This window comes from Emydura macquarii, unplaced genomic scaffold (genome assembly GCF_026122565.2).
Source record: "Emydura macquarii macquarii isolate MOO-44397 ecotype Brisbane River unplaced genomic scaffold, CSIRO-AGI_Emac_v2 contig_1002, whole genome shotgun sequence".
Classification (NCBI taxonomy): Eukaryota; Metazoa; Chordata; order Testudines; family Chelidae; genus Emydura; species Emydura macquarii.
This window is the reverse complement of record NW_027131139.1, coordinates 1,601,105-1,620,535: the sequence shown is the minus strand read 5'-3', so window position 1 is coordinate 1,620,535 and position 19,431 is coordinate 1,601,105. Positions and strand designations below refer to the sequence as shown.

Here is a 19,431-nt window from a genome sequence, read left to right as displayed (position 1 = left end):
ATGCATCAATTTAGCCCTCAAAAGAGAGAATGAGTGGTAATTCAGTGGAGCACAAGCCTTGTGTAAGCTGTCTGCATAAAGCTGAATTTACCTTCCGGGAAGACCATTTCATTTAAAAGATAGCACACATACTATTTCAAATGATGGCAGATTATTACTAAATGCAAGAAAAATATGTTTTTTATACACAACTTTGGAAAACCCAGCAGACAGATTTATTAAAATTAAAACTAATATAGGTGCAACATGGATGCCTCTTGGGTGCAAAGAGGGCTTCCGTGCATTATTCTGCTTGTTGTTCCTGTTTTCAGATGCTTTCTGCATTAGGGGCATTGTTACATCCAAACCTTAATATTCTTGAGGAGTTATATGTAGGTGTCATCAAAACAAACATGCAAGTAACATTAGATTTTTGACAATCAGTTTCCCTTCAGTTACCAATCTTTTCCTAATTACAGTAGAACCTTCTATTTTGCAATGACGATTAATTAAGCAAATTAGCTATTACATGAAAGCACAATAAAACTCAGGGAAATGGTATAACACAACTACTCTGCCTGGTTGACTCTTGTAATTTACTTTTATGGTCTTTCACAATGTATTGATAGTATATTTAGTAAATACAACAAAGTGACAGTAATAAGATTTCACTCTTATGGTTCTCATCTTTTAAACTTTACTGAAAAGTAGGGAGAGAACCAATTGCTTGTGCTAATTACAATGTGTATACATTCGCATGGTTCTACTGCATAAGCAGGGGTGCCCAAAGGCCAAACATGTTCAAGGGAGTTCTAAAATGTAGCACATATCAATTTGCTATCAGTAGAAATATGGACCAGACATCCATTGTAGCTAAGCAGCTGGGATCAAGATTAAGCATTGTATGTTGGGACTTGGAGTTTGAAGATTACATGAGGGTGGCTGTTAATTTTTGCTTTTTATGCAAACTGCATGGACCCTGAAATTAGAAAGTACTAGCGGGTACCCCTGAACAAGAACTGAACTCAAGATCAATCAGCCAAGTACTCTACCTGCTTCCTTCCTCCCACGTCCTCTTCCTTTCATCTGGACTATTACAATTTCAGTTTCTTCCTCGGTCATCTCAGAGATTTTCTGCAGAAAAAGCTTTTCTAGAGCTTCTGCCATTAAGACTATGTCATCCCCTGGCTGGATTAATGATAGATAAAATAAATTAGGCATGGCACACACTTTCAAAGCAAGGTTTGCATGAGACTGTAACCTAGAAAATGAATGTTACATTTAGGATTGTGCTCTGTCTTTCTCCCTCTAATATTGAGTTTAGCCATAACCAAGGTTCAAAATCCAACAGAACCATTTCAGTACAGACATCATACATCTTTCACCCACCCATCCTATCTTGTACTCTAATACTTCCTGATCGCACCAAAAGAAGTCCCTCTGATGTTGTTTAAAAAAATTTTTCATTATGAGTAGTAGTAGTATTTATATTATGATCGTGCCCAAAGGCCTATGGCCTACTATGCTGGATGCTGAACAAACAGAAAAGAGACAATCCTTGCACTGAAGGGCTCACATTCTAAAGATGATACAAAGAGATGATGGGTAGAGAGCTGTGGAAACAACAGACAAATGAGTGTGGTGAAGAAGTTACTCACCTTGTGCAGTAATGATGATTTTTTGAGATGTGTCCCCCTCCACAGGTGCTCCACTGTAGGTAGGTCTGCATCCCTGCGCTGTTGATCAGAGAACTTTGGTAGCAGCGTCTGTTCGGCCTGCACATATGCTGCCCTCCCCCCTTATGCTCTGCTACGAGGCTAACCAGCGTTGCGCAGGCACACCCTCCTCGGTTCCTTCTCTGCAGCAGAGTTTATGATGAGAACTCTGAAGTAGGGGAGGAGAGTGGGTCACGGAGCACCCGTAGGGACATACATCTTGAAGAACCATTGTTACTGCAAAAGGTGAGTAACTTCTTCATCGAGTAGTATCCCTGTGGGTGCTCCACTGTAGGGGACTTCCAAGCAGTATCCTCCACTGGATGCTGGGGCTTTGGAGTCTAATCTGTTATGGATGATAGTACTGTGGCATTGAATCTGGCATCTATAGCAGAATCGCCCAGGATGGCATAGTTTTCTGCAAAGGAACGTGCAGATGGCCAGGTATCTGCTCTGCAGATTTCTGATATAGGATACCCTTGGAGAAGGTGATGGGATGAGGAAACTGATCTCGTAGAGCGTGTGCTGATGGTGGACACAGGGGTGGGTGGGAGGTATTGTTAGGAGAGGGGGACTAAATTATGAAGCTAACAACATAAAAACAACGAGAGTTCTGTGGCACTTTAAAGACTAACAAATTTAATATTTGCAGGCATAAGCTTTCGAGAGACTTCAGCTCTCTAATAACTAATAACATAGTTTGATACAGTTTGAGACCCATTTAGAGAGTCTTTGAGCTGGAATCGCTATGCCTTTAACATTTCCTCTCCACTGCGGAGGAGTCTTGGAGATTTTCTAAAAACCTCTTGTCCTCTCCAAACAGAAGGCCAAGGCTCTCCTAATGTCACGTGTATGGAGGATGGCTTCCCTGTTATACTGGTAAGGATTGGGATAAAAGTCGGACGGTGAATGAGTTGCTTCATGTGAAATGTGGAAGACACTTTGGTGGTGAACTTCGGATATGGTCTAAGCTTGACTTTGTCAGGGGAGAACACTGTGAAGGGCGGATGCACCACCAGAGTCACTATCTCCCCTATCCCTCTTGTCGAAGTGATGGCGATGAGAAATGCGGTCTTCATGGAAAGGTGAGATAGAGAACAAATGGCCAGGAGTTCGAAGGGTGGTCTAGTCACTCCTTTTAATACTAGATTGAGATCCCATTGTGTGGTAGGAAGCCTGGGTTGGGGAAAGAGGTTCGCTAGACCTTTGAGAAACTTCTCTATAGTCAGGTGGGAGAAAACGGAGTACCTTTCTACCTGTTGATGGAAGGTTGCTACTGCTGCTAAGTGTACTTTTAGTGAGCTAATGGAGAGTCCTGATTTCTTGAGATTCAGCAAGTAGTCTAGGATTACAGATAGAGTGGCCGTATCTGGGATGACTTTTGGCATCAGATCAGGAATCTGTTCCACTTTGTAGGTAAGTACAGTGGGTAGTCACTTTCCTACTATGCAATAACACTTCCTGTACCTCTTCAGAGCAGGATGTTTCTATGTGCTGGAACCATACTATGCCTTTGAGCCATAGTATCTGCAGGTTGGGATGGAGAGCATGTCTCTTGTTCTGCAAGAGGTGGTAAGGAGTGGTTGGAAGTCATCGATCGACAGTGCCAGGTGTAATGGGTAAGCCTATCAAGTGTGTCTGTGCCATGTGGGAGCAATCAGTATGATGATTGCTTTTTCTCTTTTTATTTTCAACAGCACTTTCAACAATAGAAGGAATGGGGGAAAAGGCGTAAAGAAGGCCCTTGTCCCATGAGAAGAGGAGAGAATCCCCCATGGAATGCTGGCTGATGCCTGTTCTGGAGCAGTACCATGGACATTTCTTGTTTTGGTAAGTGATGAACAAGTGTATTATTGGAGTCCTCCATCATCAGAATATGTCATGGCATACCACTGAATCTAACTCCCATTCATGGTTGTGTGGAATTTGCGGCTGAGACCATTCACTGTCGTGTTGTGCACTTTCAGTAGATAGGCTGTTGATATCGTAACATTGTGGGAAATTCACCACTTCCACAGTTTTAGTGCTTCCATACACAGTAAGAGTGATCTGACTCCTCCCTGATGGTTTATGTAACACATGCATGCTATATTGTCCATCATGACCTTTATGTGTGTCTCTTTGATCAGTGGAAAGAAGCGAGCACACATGTTCCTGATTGCTTTGAGTTCGACTAGGTTGATGTGAAGGCACGTCTTGGATGGAGATCATTTGTACTGTGAGATCATTGAGATGTGTGCTCATTCTATGAGGGATGCGTTAGTAGTGAGTAGAAGAGATGGGGGAGGCTGAGTAAATGGGATTTCCACGCAGGCATCTGCTGGGTCTTTTCACCCATTCAAGGATTGTTTGATCTTGGTAGGCATTTACAGCAGTTTGTCTAGGCTGTATCTGTTTAGTCTGTAAACTAACTGAACCATGATTGGAGGTATCTCATGCAAAGTCTGGCTTGAGCTATCACCAATGTGACTGTGGCCATGTGCCCAAGAAGCTGAAGACCATGTCTGGCCAATATCTGAGGGCTGGATTGCACTCTCTCTATAACTGTGGAGAGACTGAGGAATCTGTGGTGTGAAAGGAGCACTCTCGCTCAAATGGAGTCGAGGTTGGCTCCTATAAATTCTAGCCTCTGGATAGGTGTTAAAGATTTCTGTGCATTGATTTGTAGGCTCATAACATTGAATAGCTCCAGCATGGTATGTGTAACTCGCTGGGCTTTGGGGAGGGAACACACCCTGAGGAGACAATTGTCCAGGTAAGGTAAATCATAATGCCTTGAGTGTAGGTTGGCCGCCACTACTGAGAGGACCTTGGAGAATACTTTGGGGGCTGCTGAGAGGCCAAAAGGGAGTACTCAGTACTGGCAGTGGTCTTAGCCTAGTGTAAATCTGAGGTATCGTCTGTGACTTGGTATGATCGAAATGTGGAAGCATCTTGAAGATCGAGGGCCAAGAACTGGTCTCCCTTTTCTAATGCTGAAATAATTGCCTCCAAGGTAACCATCTTGAACTTCTGAGCCTTGACAAATTTGTGGCGTGCTCCAAGGTCTAGTGTGGGTCTCCAACCTCCTTTTCTTGGGTATCAGGAAGCAGCAAGACTAAAAACCTTTGTCTTTTACATATATGGACACTGGCTCTATGACTCCTACACTGAAGAGATGGTCTATCTCTTGTCGTAGCAGGCTCTCATGAGAAGAGTCCTGAAGAGGGATGGAGAAGGGGGGTGGAGGTGAAATGGATGGAGTATTGATCTTGAATAGTCTCCAGCACCCATTGGTCAGAGGTTATCCATTTCCAGATGCTGGGGAGGGGTGAGATGGCATCCATAGAGATAAAAGAGGTTTTACAGAATCTAATGGTAATAAGGAGAGTGGTTTGATGGCACCTCGATCAACCTGTAAAAATTCGTTTTGAGGTGGATGGCTGTGAAGAAGTAAGTTGAGAGCCCAAAGGTTTCCATCTGGGGAACCTGGGCTTCTTTCTTTCAGATTCATACGATTGTTGAGATGAGTATTGTGATAAACGGGGTCTGAATGAAGGTTGAGGACTATATTCTCTCTTCTGCCCAGGCATGTAGATTCTGAGGGATCAAAGAGTAGCCCTGGAGTCTTTTAAACTGTGGAGGGAAGCAACCATCTTCTCAGCAAACAGTTTTGTACCTTCAAAAGGAAGGTCCTCCACAGTTGTTTGCACCTATTTGGGGAAACCGAATAAGTGCTCGTCTCATCACAATGGCAGTAGAGATGGAGTATGGCGCCATGTCAGCTGCATCAAATACAGACTGCAGTGATGAATTTTCCACCAGTTAGCCTTCATTAACGATGGTTTTAAATTGTTCTTTGAGAGAATCTGGGAGCTGCTCAATAAAGGAATTGAATTTTGAGTAGTTTAAGAAATTGTATTTTGCCGTTAAGGCTCGATAGTTTGCAATATGGAACCGTAGAGTGGCTGATGAATATGTTTTTCTCCCCAAAAGATCTAGGAACAGTTCAGATCGCAGGGAGTGGATCTGAGATGGTGCTGGCAACTTTCTGAGTTCACTGCATCCATGATGACTGAATCAGGAGGCGAGTGGAAGAGAAATTCCATATCTTTTGCTGGTATGTAATACTTTTTGTCAGCCCGCTTTGCATGTTGGTGGGACCAACACAGGGGTTTGCCATAGGAGTTTGGCAAGGACTAAGAGAGCCTCGTTAAAAGGGAGGGCTACTCTGGATGAGGAAGAAGAATGTACAGTGGCGGTTGATGGTACTGAGATGTCTGCTTCAAAGGAGTTGATGATGTGGACCTGGGATCTGGAGTGCCGAAGAGGGTACCAGCATCTATGACCGTACTGAAGGAGTCTTCCCCAAGACAGATTCTCTGGATTTCTCACAGCCAGCCAGTACCAATGACTTCTTGCCTGTACCCAATCGGGTCCTTAGGCAGCCCAACATGCTCCGTTAGGGTGGTACTGTGAGAGCTTTGGGTACTGGACTTAAATTGTTTTGGTGCCATCAGTACTGATGACACCAAGTGAGCTGGAGATCATTTTCGGATCAGCTGGGTCTCCCTGTGGGGACTCTCAGACCTTTTCTTAGAGGTCTGGTGTGAGTGGCTCGTGGTTGTCTTCTTGGGCTCACCTCCCTTAGATGTATAAGGCTGCGGTAAGACTTCCTGCCAATCGAAGTTTTGGCATGGCTCCGAGGGTGGTTATAGAGTCACTTCCATTAGGAGAAGCTTAAGTCTCAGTTCTCTATCCTTTCTGGATCTGGGCTTCAGTTGTTGACATAAACCACACTTCTCGGGGATGTGGGTCTCCCGAGAGTGTCTGTCAGTCACCAGGATAGATTCCTTGCAACTGAGCTCTGATCTACACTTACCTGGAAATTCAGTGGCAGTCGACACGAGTTACACAAGCTATGCAGAGTAGCTTGCGTAACTCCCATCGACTGCTGTGCTTCCCTTCTGCATGCTGTCTTCACTGCACTGCACTGCACCAAGAACCGTGTTCCCGTCAACGCAGCGCTACGCCACTTGAGGGGGTGGATTTACTGTGTCAACTTCCTGATCGATTGAGTGGGTCTACACTGACTGTTCAATCGATCCAGAAAGATCAATCTGACGGCCGTGACTTTGCCACCCTCAGCATAGACATACCCGGAGACACTTCTTGCAGCCCAGTGAACTGGGCAAACTCTGTCCAGGGAGGTCCCCAGACAAGAGAGAGGGTGGTCATCAAAGAAAAACAGTCTAGAAGTTTTTATTTGTTTTTTGGTAAATAAAATATAAAGGAGTAAAGAAAAGAAAAGGGAAGCTTCAAAAGGTAGCTAAAATTAACAATTCTAAAAGAACGTAACGATCTGCTAACAGACAGCTAATACACCATCTCTAGCCAGGTTGAAAAGGAACTGAGGAGGGTGCACCCACGAAACACTGTTTAGCCTCAGGGCAGAGCACAAGGAGAAGAGGTAGTGCATGTGCGGGCAAATGAACACTGCTACCAAAGTTCTCTGATCAGCAGTGCAGGGACGCACACTTACAGTGGAGACCCATAGGGACACTACTTGAAGAACTAGCACAGCTTTGTTGCTGCAATGTAGTTTGGTTTTTCAGCTGGAGGTATTGAATGGGAAAAGAAACAAAGCAAAATAGTCCCAGCTTGTCACCTGCCAGGGCTGTGATCAGCAAGCTGCATTTTGTAGGCATGGTGGCAGGTTTGTGTGTGTTAAGGAGGGAACTGAAGGACAATATAATAATGTCTCTTTGGATTTTAACAGGAATTTTCCCCAACTCATAAAGGGAAATATGGCAGAAAGCATAGAGCTGTTTAAGGAAGAAGCTGATCAGTGAGCAGCAAAGCCCAGGAATTCTGGCAGTGAGAATATCCTGATCAATATCAATATCCTGATAGTTGGAAAGTGTGGGGCTAAGTTAGGAACATCCTTAAAGATGAAGACAAGAAATTTGTATCTGATGCACAGATGAAGGAGGTGGCTGTGTGAGGAATCAAAGAGGGCTGATATGGTCAGAGCAACAAGCCAAGGTGATTTTAGCAGCAGCATTCTGAACAGACCTCATAGGAGCAGGCTGCAGCAGTTAAGGGCAGAAGACATGAATGCCATGAATGATGAGGGCTTGGTGAGGGTTTTGGCTGTGTGGACAGAGGTAGTAATATTTTAAAGATGTTGTGCAAGAAAACAGCAATATTTTAAAAAAGAACAATGAGTGGGTTCAGAGAGGGCAGCATCAAAAGGTAACACCCAGATTACAGGCCTCAGTGACTGGGAGGAATGTGGAGTCTTCTATGGTGATAAAGAAAGTGGGGGAAGTGGAGAGTATGGAAGGAGGAGTGGAGGGCATGGAAGCTGAGTTTTGGCCATGTTGAGGTTAAGATGATGACTGAACTTCCATGAAAAAACAGAAAAACAGGCTGAAATACCTGATTGGATGAAAGGAGATAGTATATTAGTGGAGAGGTAAGTTAGAGAATCTTGGCACAAAGATTGTAGCTAAAACCATGTTTGCAGATACAATGCCTAGAGAATGTTGAGGGAAAAAAAGAGAAAGTCCTAGAATGAAGAGGGACAACAGAAGAAAATACTGAAAGAGCAATCAGAGAGGAAAAGAGAAATATGAGAAGACAGAACCATGAAAAGCATGAAGGGCAACATTTCAAGATGTAAGGAGTGGTTGACAGTGTTGAAAGTTGCCAAGAGGTCAAGGAGGATAAAGATGGAGTACAGATCCTGAGGTTTGGGGCAGGGAAAGATCATTAGTCCCTTTAGTGTGCAATTTCAGTGGAGTGCAGAAGAAGGATGGAAGGTCAAGAACAGAACATGAAGAAAAACTCCAAACAGTAGTTGCAGATAGAACATTCAGTGACTCTGAAGATAAAGGCAAGAAGAGAGATTGGACAATGGTTGGAGCGGAAGGATAGGGAGGCCTATGCATGCTTGTACTGTGAGGGAAAAGGAATATGAGAGAGAGGAGGATAAGAGTGAGAGAAGGATGAGAACAGATGTGAGGAAGGTTAGAAGACAAGATGATGGGGCACTTGGGCAGGAAGAAGAGAAGAGGCAGGAAGTCTTGGTGCCAATGATAGAGGAGACGGAGGAGAGTGTACTGAGAGCAAGAGGAGTGGGGAGGATCCCACCAGATCTTACTGATTTTTTTTCTTTGAACAAATCAGCAAAATCCTGTGTGGGTCTCGCAGCTTTTTTGCTGCCCAAGGAATCTACAAGTTAATAATTCACACAAAAGAAGTTTCTCTTAACACTTAGTGCCCGGTCCAGTTCACGATTTCTTTGTTCTTAAGACTGTTACCTTCTCCAATATTGTGAGATAGAGAGAAGATGGAGGCCACCAAAATTTCACAACTCAGCCATGTCCCCATTTCAGGTTTAGAAGCATAAATCAATTCTTTTCCCAACCTATCCCCAGTGATAAACACCCCACTCCCTGCAACCCCAGAGATCCTTATTATCCTCGCTGCCGCCTGTATCTTTTTCAATTCCTTGATATTTCCCATTAAATGGTTTGTAGAACAGTGCCCACTGTGCAAGTGGGAATCTCAGTGCCATAGTAAGAACACAACTGGGCCCAAAGGATTCACTGTAGCATTCCACTTCTCACCTCCTTCCTACCACTGAATATATAGTGTGCTCTCCTCACCCCGCAAGTTTCTGGCCTCTTACCATAGCTATTTAAATGACAATATCCAATAACAACTCATTTGAGAGAATACTAGGAAGACAGGTCACACCTGTCTTTTCATTGCATAAAGACAACAGAGGCCTAAACTGCTATCAAATTATTAGCATTCACAAGAAACTGTGTCCTAATCTAGATTCAGTTACACTTAAGAACTGTTACAGTAAAACATCTGAGGCAACCATATGCAGCTCTGAAGTAATGCAATGATTGCAGGTCATTCCCTTGGCAGGCTCAAATTCAGGAAGTCATATACCTTATTGTAGATGTAACAATTTGTAAACATTGTGTTAAAGTCCTGGATACATTCTTGAGCATTCCAGTAGTAGTTATTCTCCAAGCGTTTCCTTATTGTTCCCATGTCCATAGGAGTTTTAATAATCTTATAATAATCCTGTGGAGATCAGAGAGAAATGTCAGTTTGAAACCCACAAAACTCAAAAATGCAGGTATATAAAGAGCATGTATATATAGGTACTATAATAGGATAAATCCAAAGCTTTGATAAGCTTTTACATGCCTCTTATTTCTAACTACTAACTTAACTGATTTTTCTAACCTACGGTTGCCCAACCTACGGCCCATAGGCCGAACACGGGTCTACCAGACCATTTCATAACGCCCACAGCCTGCTTCAACACAATATAGTAATGGCCAATTGATTAGCATTTTGTTCTCATGTTTACACCATTTTAGTTTACACAATGAAGCATGTAGAATCTGTTTGGCCCACACAAGGCTGTGCTTAGGTTTTTGTGTGTGACATTCCCCCCCCCTGCAATCTGGACTGGCGAGTAGCTGTGTCACCACAATTCCTCACTCCTGGGCCCCGACTTACCCCACTTTACTGTGTGAACCACCCACTCCCGGGTCAGCCCACTCCCAGCCTCATGCAAGTAATCAGTCCCTGACCTAGTGAAGGCGCGCTTCTGGCCAGCCACTCATGGGATAGACTCCCAGCGAACACTCCCAGTTGCAACCCTGGGAATTGCCATCTTGCAGGTTCAGTGCTGTACACTGCACCCTGCAAGCTCATTTACATTTGTCCGTCAATTTCTCAGAGAAATTGATATGCACCAGCTCTGTCATCTAAGTGAGGTCTCTACACATAATCTAAATGCAGTTTTAGATGAAACAGACAAATAAGTTTATTGACTACAGCAAGATTTTAAGTGAATATAAATCAGATTAATATAAATCAAGAGATTAATAATGCGTCAAGGAGTTGGTCACAATGAACTAAAAGATAACTCGCATCCTAAACTAAGATTGATATTTCAGTAGATTCTCATTCTGCGAAGGTAGTTTATCAACAGCTGGTTGCGATGCCTGCCCCCCTCCGCCCCGTGGGTAGGTGCCAGTGCTTGATGTTGCTTGGAAGATTGTCTCAGGGCTCTCCCCTGGAATCTAAGATGCCTCTTTCTTTTAACAAGTTTCCTCGACACCCCCTGGGGTCAGGTAATTGTCCATGTCCCGCAATGGGTGTGATTGTTCCTTCTTGAGCCAAAGTGCTCAAAGGTGCTCAGGCCAACCCATTGTTCCTGTATGCATGCCTCTGTGGGGAGTGTACCTTCAGCTTTGTGTTTGTTTGTATCTATTCAAGCCATGTGAGACACACATTTGGGGATATGACCTAGCAGAGTTTCATATCTGTACATATGTATGACATGGCAGGAAACATGCTACCATAACAATAATGTTCAGTATGTCATGAGCATTCCAAAAACCCATATATCAGACAATACACAGTTACACTGTAAGGGTGAACATGAATGATACACAAATCACACCATAATGTACATGGGGTACAGTGTGTCACAATGTGGCCTCCTGTATAATAAGGTTGGGCATGACAGCTCTAACCAAACCCCTAGCAGATATAAGGGAGCTTTTACATGAAAATCATATTCTCAAAACTTTTCATCTATTTTAAAGATTTCTTGCCTCAGCCACCAATCACTCCGCAGTAACTAAGGCAGAGTCAACACTACACAGTTAGGTTGATTTAAGTCACCTTGCGTCAATCTATTTGTTCATGTCTACATTCAAAATGATCTCGGGACAACATGATCACCCCACTATGTTGATGCAGTAAAACCACCTTCTTAAATGGCACTGAGCCATGGTCGACCTACTGAGTGAGTGTAGACACTCCATGACCTATGTCAACTCTAACAGTCCTCCAGCATCTGTTCCACAATGCCCAAAAGTGATTGTTCTGGTCTCATTTGTGAACTCCACTACCCAAGCACCAAGATCAGAAGACAGCACTTCATCTTTTAAAACCTCCATGTGGTATTGAAATGCTTTTTCCTGATTGCCAGGGATCCTTTTGCCATGGAAAATACACTCAAATTCTCATTTTACAAAGAATCTTTAGTTTTTACATTTTGTGAAAAAATGTAAACATATATAGTGGAACCCCAATTATCCAATCTAATTGAGACTGGGGCCAGATCAGATAATCAAAAATTCAGATAATCAGCAAAATGGGTGGGGCTTTCTCTGTCAATTTAAAAGTTGTAAATATATCAATATAACAGTGTTCAATGGATACCTATATATATCGTGGCTAGGAAAATTAAAATTCAGCATTTCATTTTAATCACGGAAAAACTCGGATTTTTATGGGTTTTTTAAAATCAGAGAATTTTGTTTTTCATCATGGAAAACTAAGATCCCTGCTGACTGCCTACCTAGGTAAGCATGACCTAGCAGCTCTCCTTTGTTGCATGTAACTGCCCAACTGACCATGCCAGCTCCATACAGTAGATGCTTTCCTGCCTGGAGTAGATAGGAGGTATTGGATCTACTAGACCTGAGGGGAGAAGAGGCTGCACAGGCAAAGCTATGGACCAGCCATAGAATGTGAACATCTACGAAAAGATTGCACAGGTGATGCAGGTGAAGGGGTTCAACAGGGATCAGCAGCAGTGACATGTGAAAGTGAAGGAATGGCAGAAGGCATACTACAAGGCCAGACCTGCTGCCTTTACACCAAGCTGCATGCCATACTTGGCAGAGACCTCACTAACCACCATGGATACCTCCAAGCATTCTGAGGCAGAGAACCTTGACTCGAACAGGGAGATGGAGGAGCGGGACAGGTGCTGAGGTGAGGGGGAGTCCAGCTATGCCACAAACCAGGACCTCTTTGAGACTCTACCTTAGTTTAACCAATTCCACCAGCTGTGCATGAATGAGCCCAGTTTGGGGAAAGTAACCTCAGATATGTGAATGCATGCATTCTTCCTTATAATGTGTAAATGTAAAGATGATGCTCAGACCAACCTCGAGTTAGCAGGACACAGGTATCGACGTTCCATTGTTTTACTCATACAAGCAGTAGTGGTACAACAAACAGAGGTAGAGTTATCTGCTTTTCATTCTCTGGTAAACTTAGGTGCAGAAGAGCAACCTATGAGCAGCAGTTTGTTTATATCCATAGGAACATATCCTTTGTATCCTCCTGAAAGACCTCAAAAAAACTTTCATGATGGGAGTCTGCAATCCTCTCCTGAACATTTCTAGGGAGGGCAGTCTTATTTCTTCCTCCACAGTTGGCCACCCTCTCATTCATGTCACTCCACAATAACTTCAGAAGGCACCATTGTAGTCAATGGGCTAGTGGTATATGGGGTCAGGCAGTTTTGGGATGCCAGCAGTAGCTGTGCTCTCTGTGCCTTCATTACCCCCAGGAGAGAGATATCAGCTAAATTCACAACTGCGTTTTGAAAGAAGGGCCAATACTCAGTGCCACTCGTCCTAGACTTGTACCCACTGAAACAGGAGCCACAATTTTATTATTTCATGCAACCAAAAAATGATCTCCACACAGATTTATGGGATTTTTTTAAAAAGCGCAAAAATTATGCCATATAGCCATGGCATTATGGGAAGGAGAAAGTTTCATGATAGGAACTTGAGTCTTAGTCCCAGTTCACCCCTACAACTTGTTTCTACCCCACAACACACTGCAAAATTTCTCCAAAGGTAGTGCGCCGGATAGTGGTATGGAACATACTGGAAGACCTACCTATGATGCACCGCACTGTGCACTGATACATAAGAACATAAAAGCCATACTTGGTCAGTCCAGTGATCCATCTAGCCCAGTATTCTGTCTTTCGGTAGTGACCAATGCCAGATGCCTCAGACGGGAATGAATGGAACAGGCAATCATCAAGTGATACATCCCCTGATGTCCACTTCCAGCTTCTGCCAGTCAGACTCAGTACACCCAGAGCACAAGGATGCATCCCTGACCAACCTGGCTAACAGCCATTGATGGACATATCCATCATGAACTTTTCTAATTCTTTTTTGAACCCTGTTATAGTTTTGGCCATTGCAACATTCCCTGGCAATGAGCTCCACAGGTGTGAAGTAGTACTTAATTTTATATGTTTTTAAACCTGCTCCTATTAATTTCATTAGGTGACACTGGCTTGTGTGTTAAGTGAAAGAGTAAATACTTCCTTATTCACTTTCTCTACACTATTCGTCATTTTACAGACCTCTATCATATCTCCCTCTTAGTTGTCTCTTTTCTAAGCTGAAAAGTCCCAGTCTTTTTAATCTCTCCTCATATGGAAGCTCTTCCATACCCATAATCATTTTTGTTGTACTTTTCTGTACCTTTTCCAAAGCTAAAACATCTTTTTTGAGATGGGGCAACCGTACCACACCCTGTATTCAAGGTGTGTATGTACCATGCATTTATATAGTGGTCTGTATTATTATCTATCGCTTTCTTAATGGTTCATTGTTAGCTTTTTTGGACTGGTTCTGCTTTGAGCAGGGGGTTGTACTAGATGACCTCCTGAGGTCCCTTCCAACCTTAATCTTCTACAATTCTACGACAGCCGCTGCACATTGAGCAGATGTTTTCAGAGAACTAACCACAATGATTCTAAGAACTCTTTTTTGATTGGTAACATCTAATTTAGATCCCATCATTTCCTATGTATAGTTGGGATTATGTTTTCCAATGTACATTAATTTGCATTTATCAACTTTAAATCTGCCATTTTCTTGCCCCGTCACCCTGTTTTGTGAGATCCCCTTCTAACTCTTCACAGTCTGCTTTGGACTCAACTATCTTTTTTGCAACATCTGCAAATTTTGCTACTTTACTGTCTTCCCCTTTTTCCAGATCATTTATGAAGATGTTGAACAGCTCTTGTCCCAGTACAGCTCCCCGGAGGACACCACTGTTTACCTCTCTCCATTCTGAAAACTGAACATTTACTCCTACCCTTTGTTTCCTGTCTTTTAACCAACCTCTGATCAATGAGAGGACCTTCCCTCTTATCCCATGACAGCTTACTTTGCTTAAGAGCCTTTGGTGAGAGACCTTGTCAAAGGCTCTCTGAAAGTCCAAATACACTATATCCACTGAATCACCCTTGTCCACATGCTTGTTGACCCCCTCAAGGAATAGTAATAGATTGGTGAGGCATGATTTCTCTCTATAAAAGCCATGTTGACACTTCCCCAACAAATCATGTTCATCTATGTGTCTGATAATTCTGTTCTTTACTATAGTTTCAACCAACTTGCCTGGTACTGAAGTTAGTCTTATCGGCCTGGAATTGCCAGGATCAACTCTAGGGTTTTTTTAAAAATTGATGTCACATTATTTATCCTCCAGTCATCTGGTACAAAAGCTGATTTAAATAGGTTATATAGCACAGTTGGTGATTCTGCAATTTCATATCTGAGCGCCTTTAAAACTCTTGAGTGAATACCATTTGGTCCTGGTGACTTATTACTGTTTAATTTATCAATTTTTTCCCCAAAGCTCCTCTACCAACAACTCAATCTGGGACAGTTCCTCAGATTTGTCATCTAAAAGAAATGGCTCATGTATGGGAAACTCCATTACATCCTCTGCAGTGAAGACTAATGCAAAGATTTATTTAGCTTTTCTGCAATGGACTTACCTTCCTTGAATGCTTGTTTAGCATTTTGATCATCCAGTGGCCCCACTGTTTGGGAAACTTCTTGCTTCTGATGTACTTCAGTAGGATTTAATTTCCAATTTTTAAAGGATGCCTTTTTGCCTCTAACTGATTCTTTTATTTTGTTGTTTAGCCATGGCAGTGCTGCTTTGGTCCTCTTACTATGTTTTTAATTTGGGGTATATATTTAATTTGAGCCTCTATTATGATGGGGTTTTTGGTTTTTTTTAAGTTTTCATGCAGCTTGCAGGCATTTCACCTTTCTGACTTATCTTTTAATTTAATTTCCATTTAACTAGTGTCCTCATTTATGTGTAATTCCCCTTTCTGAAGTTAAGTGCTACTGCGGTGGGCTTCTTTGGTGTCCTCCCCCGAAGTTAAATTTAATTATATTATGGTCGCAATTACTGAGCGGTTCAGCTATTTTCATTTTTTAGACCAGATTCTGTGCTCTGCTTAGGACTAAATCAAGAATTGCTTTTCTCCTTGTAGGTTCCAGGACTAGCTGCCCCAAGAGGCAGTCACTGAATGGTGTTTAGAAACTTTATCTCTGCATCCCATCCTGAGGTGACATGTACCTAGTCAATAAGGGAATAGTTGAAATCCACCATTATTATTGAGTTTTCTATTTTTACAGCCTCTCTAATCTCCCTGGGCATTTCACAATCACCATCCTGGTCAGGAGGTTCGTAATATATTCCTACTGCTATTCCACGCATAGAATTTCTCTCCATAGAGATTCTTTGGTACAGTTTGATTCATTTAAGATGTTTACTATATTTGATGCTATGCTTTCTTTCACATATAGTGCTACCGCCCCCCTCCACCCCCCCAGCATGACCTACTCTGTCATTCCTATAAGGCACACAGCTATAGGACACAAACACTCAGTGAATATGTGCAGTACCAACGCAAGCAGCCAAGTATGCATGTGCACAAGCAATATACTAACTGCGGATGCTTTATAATGAGGTAGCTTGAATCAAAGTTCATAGTGTAGGTCAGGCCTACATTTAAAATAGATTGACCTAGCTATGTAGTTCAGGGCTCTGAAAAGTTTTGCGTCCTGAGTACCATGGTTAGGGTCTACCTGACTCCCCAGTGTAGACGCACATAGATTGATGGAAGAGTTCTTTCATTAGCCTAGCTAATACCTCTTTTGAGAATGGATTAACTACTCTGATGGAAAAACCCATTCCATCAATCCAGGAAGTGCTTTCACCACAGTGGCAAAGCTGCGGTACTGCAGCTGTGTTGTTGTAGCACCTGTTGCGTAGCCAACTTCAGAATGGGCTGGATTTTATGGTGCCCTTCAACTTCAACCTCTACCTTAAACTTAGCTACTGTAAGAAAAGGGAAATGTAATTTCCAATCCATCCATGTTTATATTGTGAATCCTCTCCATATAGTGTGACAACGAACACTAAGTGGTACTTTCTCTTGTGTAAGAGGGTTTTGCTAGCACAAAGTGCTAGTTTCATTTCTAAGTAGTAAACTATGTGCAAACTAAGCCACAAAAACTTTCTAATTCTGGCTATTTGATTTGAAATGGAAAACAAAACTCCTAGAAATCAAGTATGAAAACAAGTGATCCTTCTCTACCATTCTTTTATATTCACACCCAAACAGTTCATACTTCCAAAGCAATATCAAACTGAATAGTGGAGGAACATCGTATTTACTACTGTCTGTAAAGGCATCCTATTAACTACAGCAGAAGATGTTTCTATCTCTAGCTAAGGGGTTCTCAAACTGGGGATCATGACCCCTCAGGGGGTTACGAGGTTATTATGGGGGGAGAGGAGGATTGGAAGCTGTCAGCCCCCATGCATGCTGGGGCTCTGACGGTCAGCCCCCAACCATGGCTGACAGAACCCCTCAGAGCTGGGTGTCCAGAAAGCAGCAGCTGCTAGCGGGGTGCCCAGTTTTGAAGGCATCACTTCCCCCAGCAGCAGTGAAGTAGGGTGGCATGGCATGGGGGTTCGTCACTTCTGGAGGGGGGGGGAGGGGGGGGCCGCGAAATCAAAGCCTGAAATGTTTTCAAAAAGGGTCCCAGCAAAAAAAGTTTGAGAACCCCTGCTCTAGCTGTAATGTTTAGAAAAAGGGGACTTAAAATACTGCTTCTATAGCACCAGTACATTAGGAGTTTTCTACAGGTAGGTTGAGAATGTCCTTGGCTCCACAGAGTTCACACCCAGTTTAATGCTCAGACTTGCTGAATACAATATTTTAAAATATGTACAGATTTAACACAGACAGGTGGACACATCATAGCGTGGATTAAGACAGATGCATTATACAAAAATGTATTTTGTAAAAATGAAACCACATCAGGTGAAGGGAGGGGGGAAAACCAAGTCTCTCCAAGTAACCAAAAGAAACACTAAACAATTAGAAAAAAGTTCTAAACATACATGCATAGATGCAGCTGTGATTTATTACATCATATTAGCATGAAAGCCTCATACAGAAAAAAGTCACCTCTTTGGGGATTTTTTTGCCCATCACACTTGCAAATTCTCTTCCCCACTCTTCCCTCTGCCAGATGAGATAGGAGGAAAAACTGCCTCACTAATATGGCGCCCTCTCCAAAAGAATTCCCAATGGCTCTCCACCATTGTGAGGTGTTTTAGTATAGGCTGATCACATATTCTATAACATCCCCACCCCACAACCTTGCCTTTGAAGGTATTATGTCAGCCAAGGAACTCTGGCAGACAGTGAAGTACAATGGATGCACAAAGGAGCTTCAAAATGGCTTTAGGCCAGTTAACTATATTTACATTTAAAAGTCTCCCTTTATAAAATTACTTAATATTACTGAACAGCACGGAGACCACAAGAATCACAGCTGCAGGCAGTATGTAGGCTATATGAGTACCAAGGCACTCCACTAATGAGCATGAGTATTTTAGCTTCCATCAAGGTCTATGCTGACTAATACAAAATAGCACAGATCAAGTGACTACAAAGAACACAGCACAGTATTCTGTGCGGCAGGGAAGAGTGAAGTCCAGGGTAGCAAATATCTTGGTGAGTCTCCTTAATGATTCCTCATGACTGGCAGCCAGAGAGATGGATTAACTAATCTGGACTGGGAGACAGGAAGGAACAGAATCCTAACATACTAAACTACTCAAAATATTTATTGCTGGTGTGTTTTCTGTCCATAAGGCAGAAGAGGTATTATTCCTAATTATAAATATCCACCCCTCCACAAAATCCAACGACTGGCGGAATCATTGATTTTCCCCCTCTGTCTCCATCCCTAAAATCACTGATTCAGTGATTTCAGAATGAGGAAGAAAGTACTCAAGACACAAAGGACTTCATGCTCTACACAGACATGTAATGTACAATCTGAGAAGCAGCAGCAGATTTCTCAATCTGTACTTACAGGGAGGTTTAGCTTGACAGCGTCCACAGGATGATGGAAAGGCCACGCAAACTGGTGTTTCCATAGTGTCTTGAGCACCACTTTGAGCAGATACTGCAGTTGGTTGGTTTGTCGTTTGGGCTTGTTAGGGTTGGAGGTCTCTGGTGGAGGGGGATTAGTGCCTACAGTACTGCCTTGTTGGGGTTGGACCTGTGCCTGCGTTGTAGACATTTGTGTAGATTCTAGACCATCCCCCATTACTGGTAAATTTCTCAGTCTTGTCCCAGGGCCGCTCTCCACAGACATGCTATTGTTCCCATCGCATTCTTCACCAGGCACTCTGTAAGGCAAATGCAATAGCATTAACTGCAGGTCAGTTAAAACTGACAGTTTCAATTACTAACTACACGTTGCTTAAGAACTAACCAAGAGATCACTGCATACTTCAAATTTACTGAGAATACTGGATACACCTCTAACAACCTGCAACCTTCACAGGATAATTCAGTAAAAGCCTCTGTTGTTCAGTAGCACATACTAGCCAAATGATTGACATGTTCCTAGATTTTAAGTCAGAAAGGGATATTCTGGGTTATTCAGTTGACTCTAGTTCCCTTCTTTTCCCAGATGCACCTAGCCATTTTCTTGTCATCTTATAGGATATATCTTTTATCACTGTATTTGCCCATTATAGAGTAAGTTCTGTC

At 42.7% G+C, this 19,431-nt stretch overlaps 1 protein-coding gene across 6 annotated transcripts in view; it reads right to left on the bottom strand.

The window, feature by feature from the left end:
* BRD4 (bromodomain containing 4) overlaps positions 1-19,431 on the bottom strand; it is a 192,192-nt gene that overhangs the window by 72,668 nt on the left and 100,093 nt on the right. For all 6 annotated transcript variants that reach the window (XM_067544621.1, XM_067544620.1, XM_067544622.1 and 3 more), the window contains exons 3-5: positions 18,746-19,064; positions 9,642-9,779; positions 1,032-1,167 (exon numbers count right to left, since the gene is read on the bottom strand). In XM_067544621.1, the coding sequence (XP_067400722.1) occupies positions 1,032-1,167; positions 9,642-9,779; positions 18,746-19,030 (559 nt within the window). In that variant the 5' untranslated portion in view covers positions 19,031-19,064. The remainder of the gene's footprint in view (positions 1-1,031; positions 1,168-9,641; positions 9,780-18,745; positions 19,065-19,431) is intronic.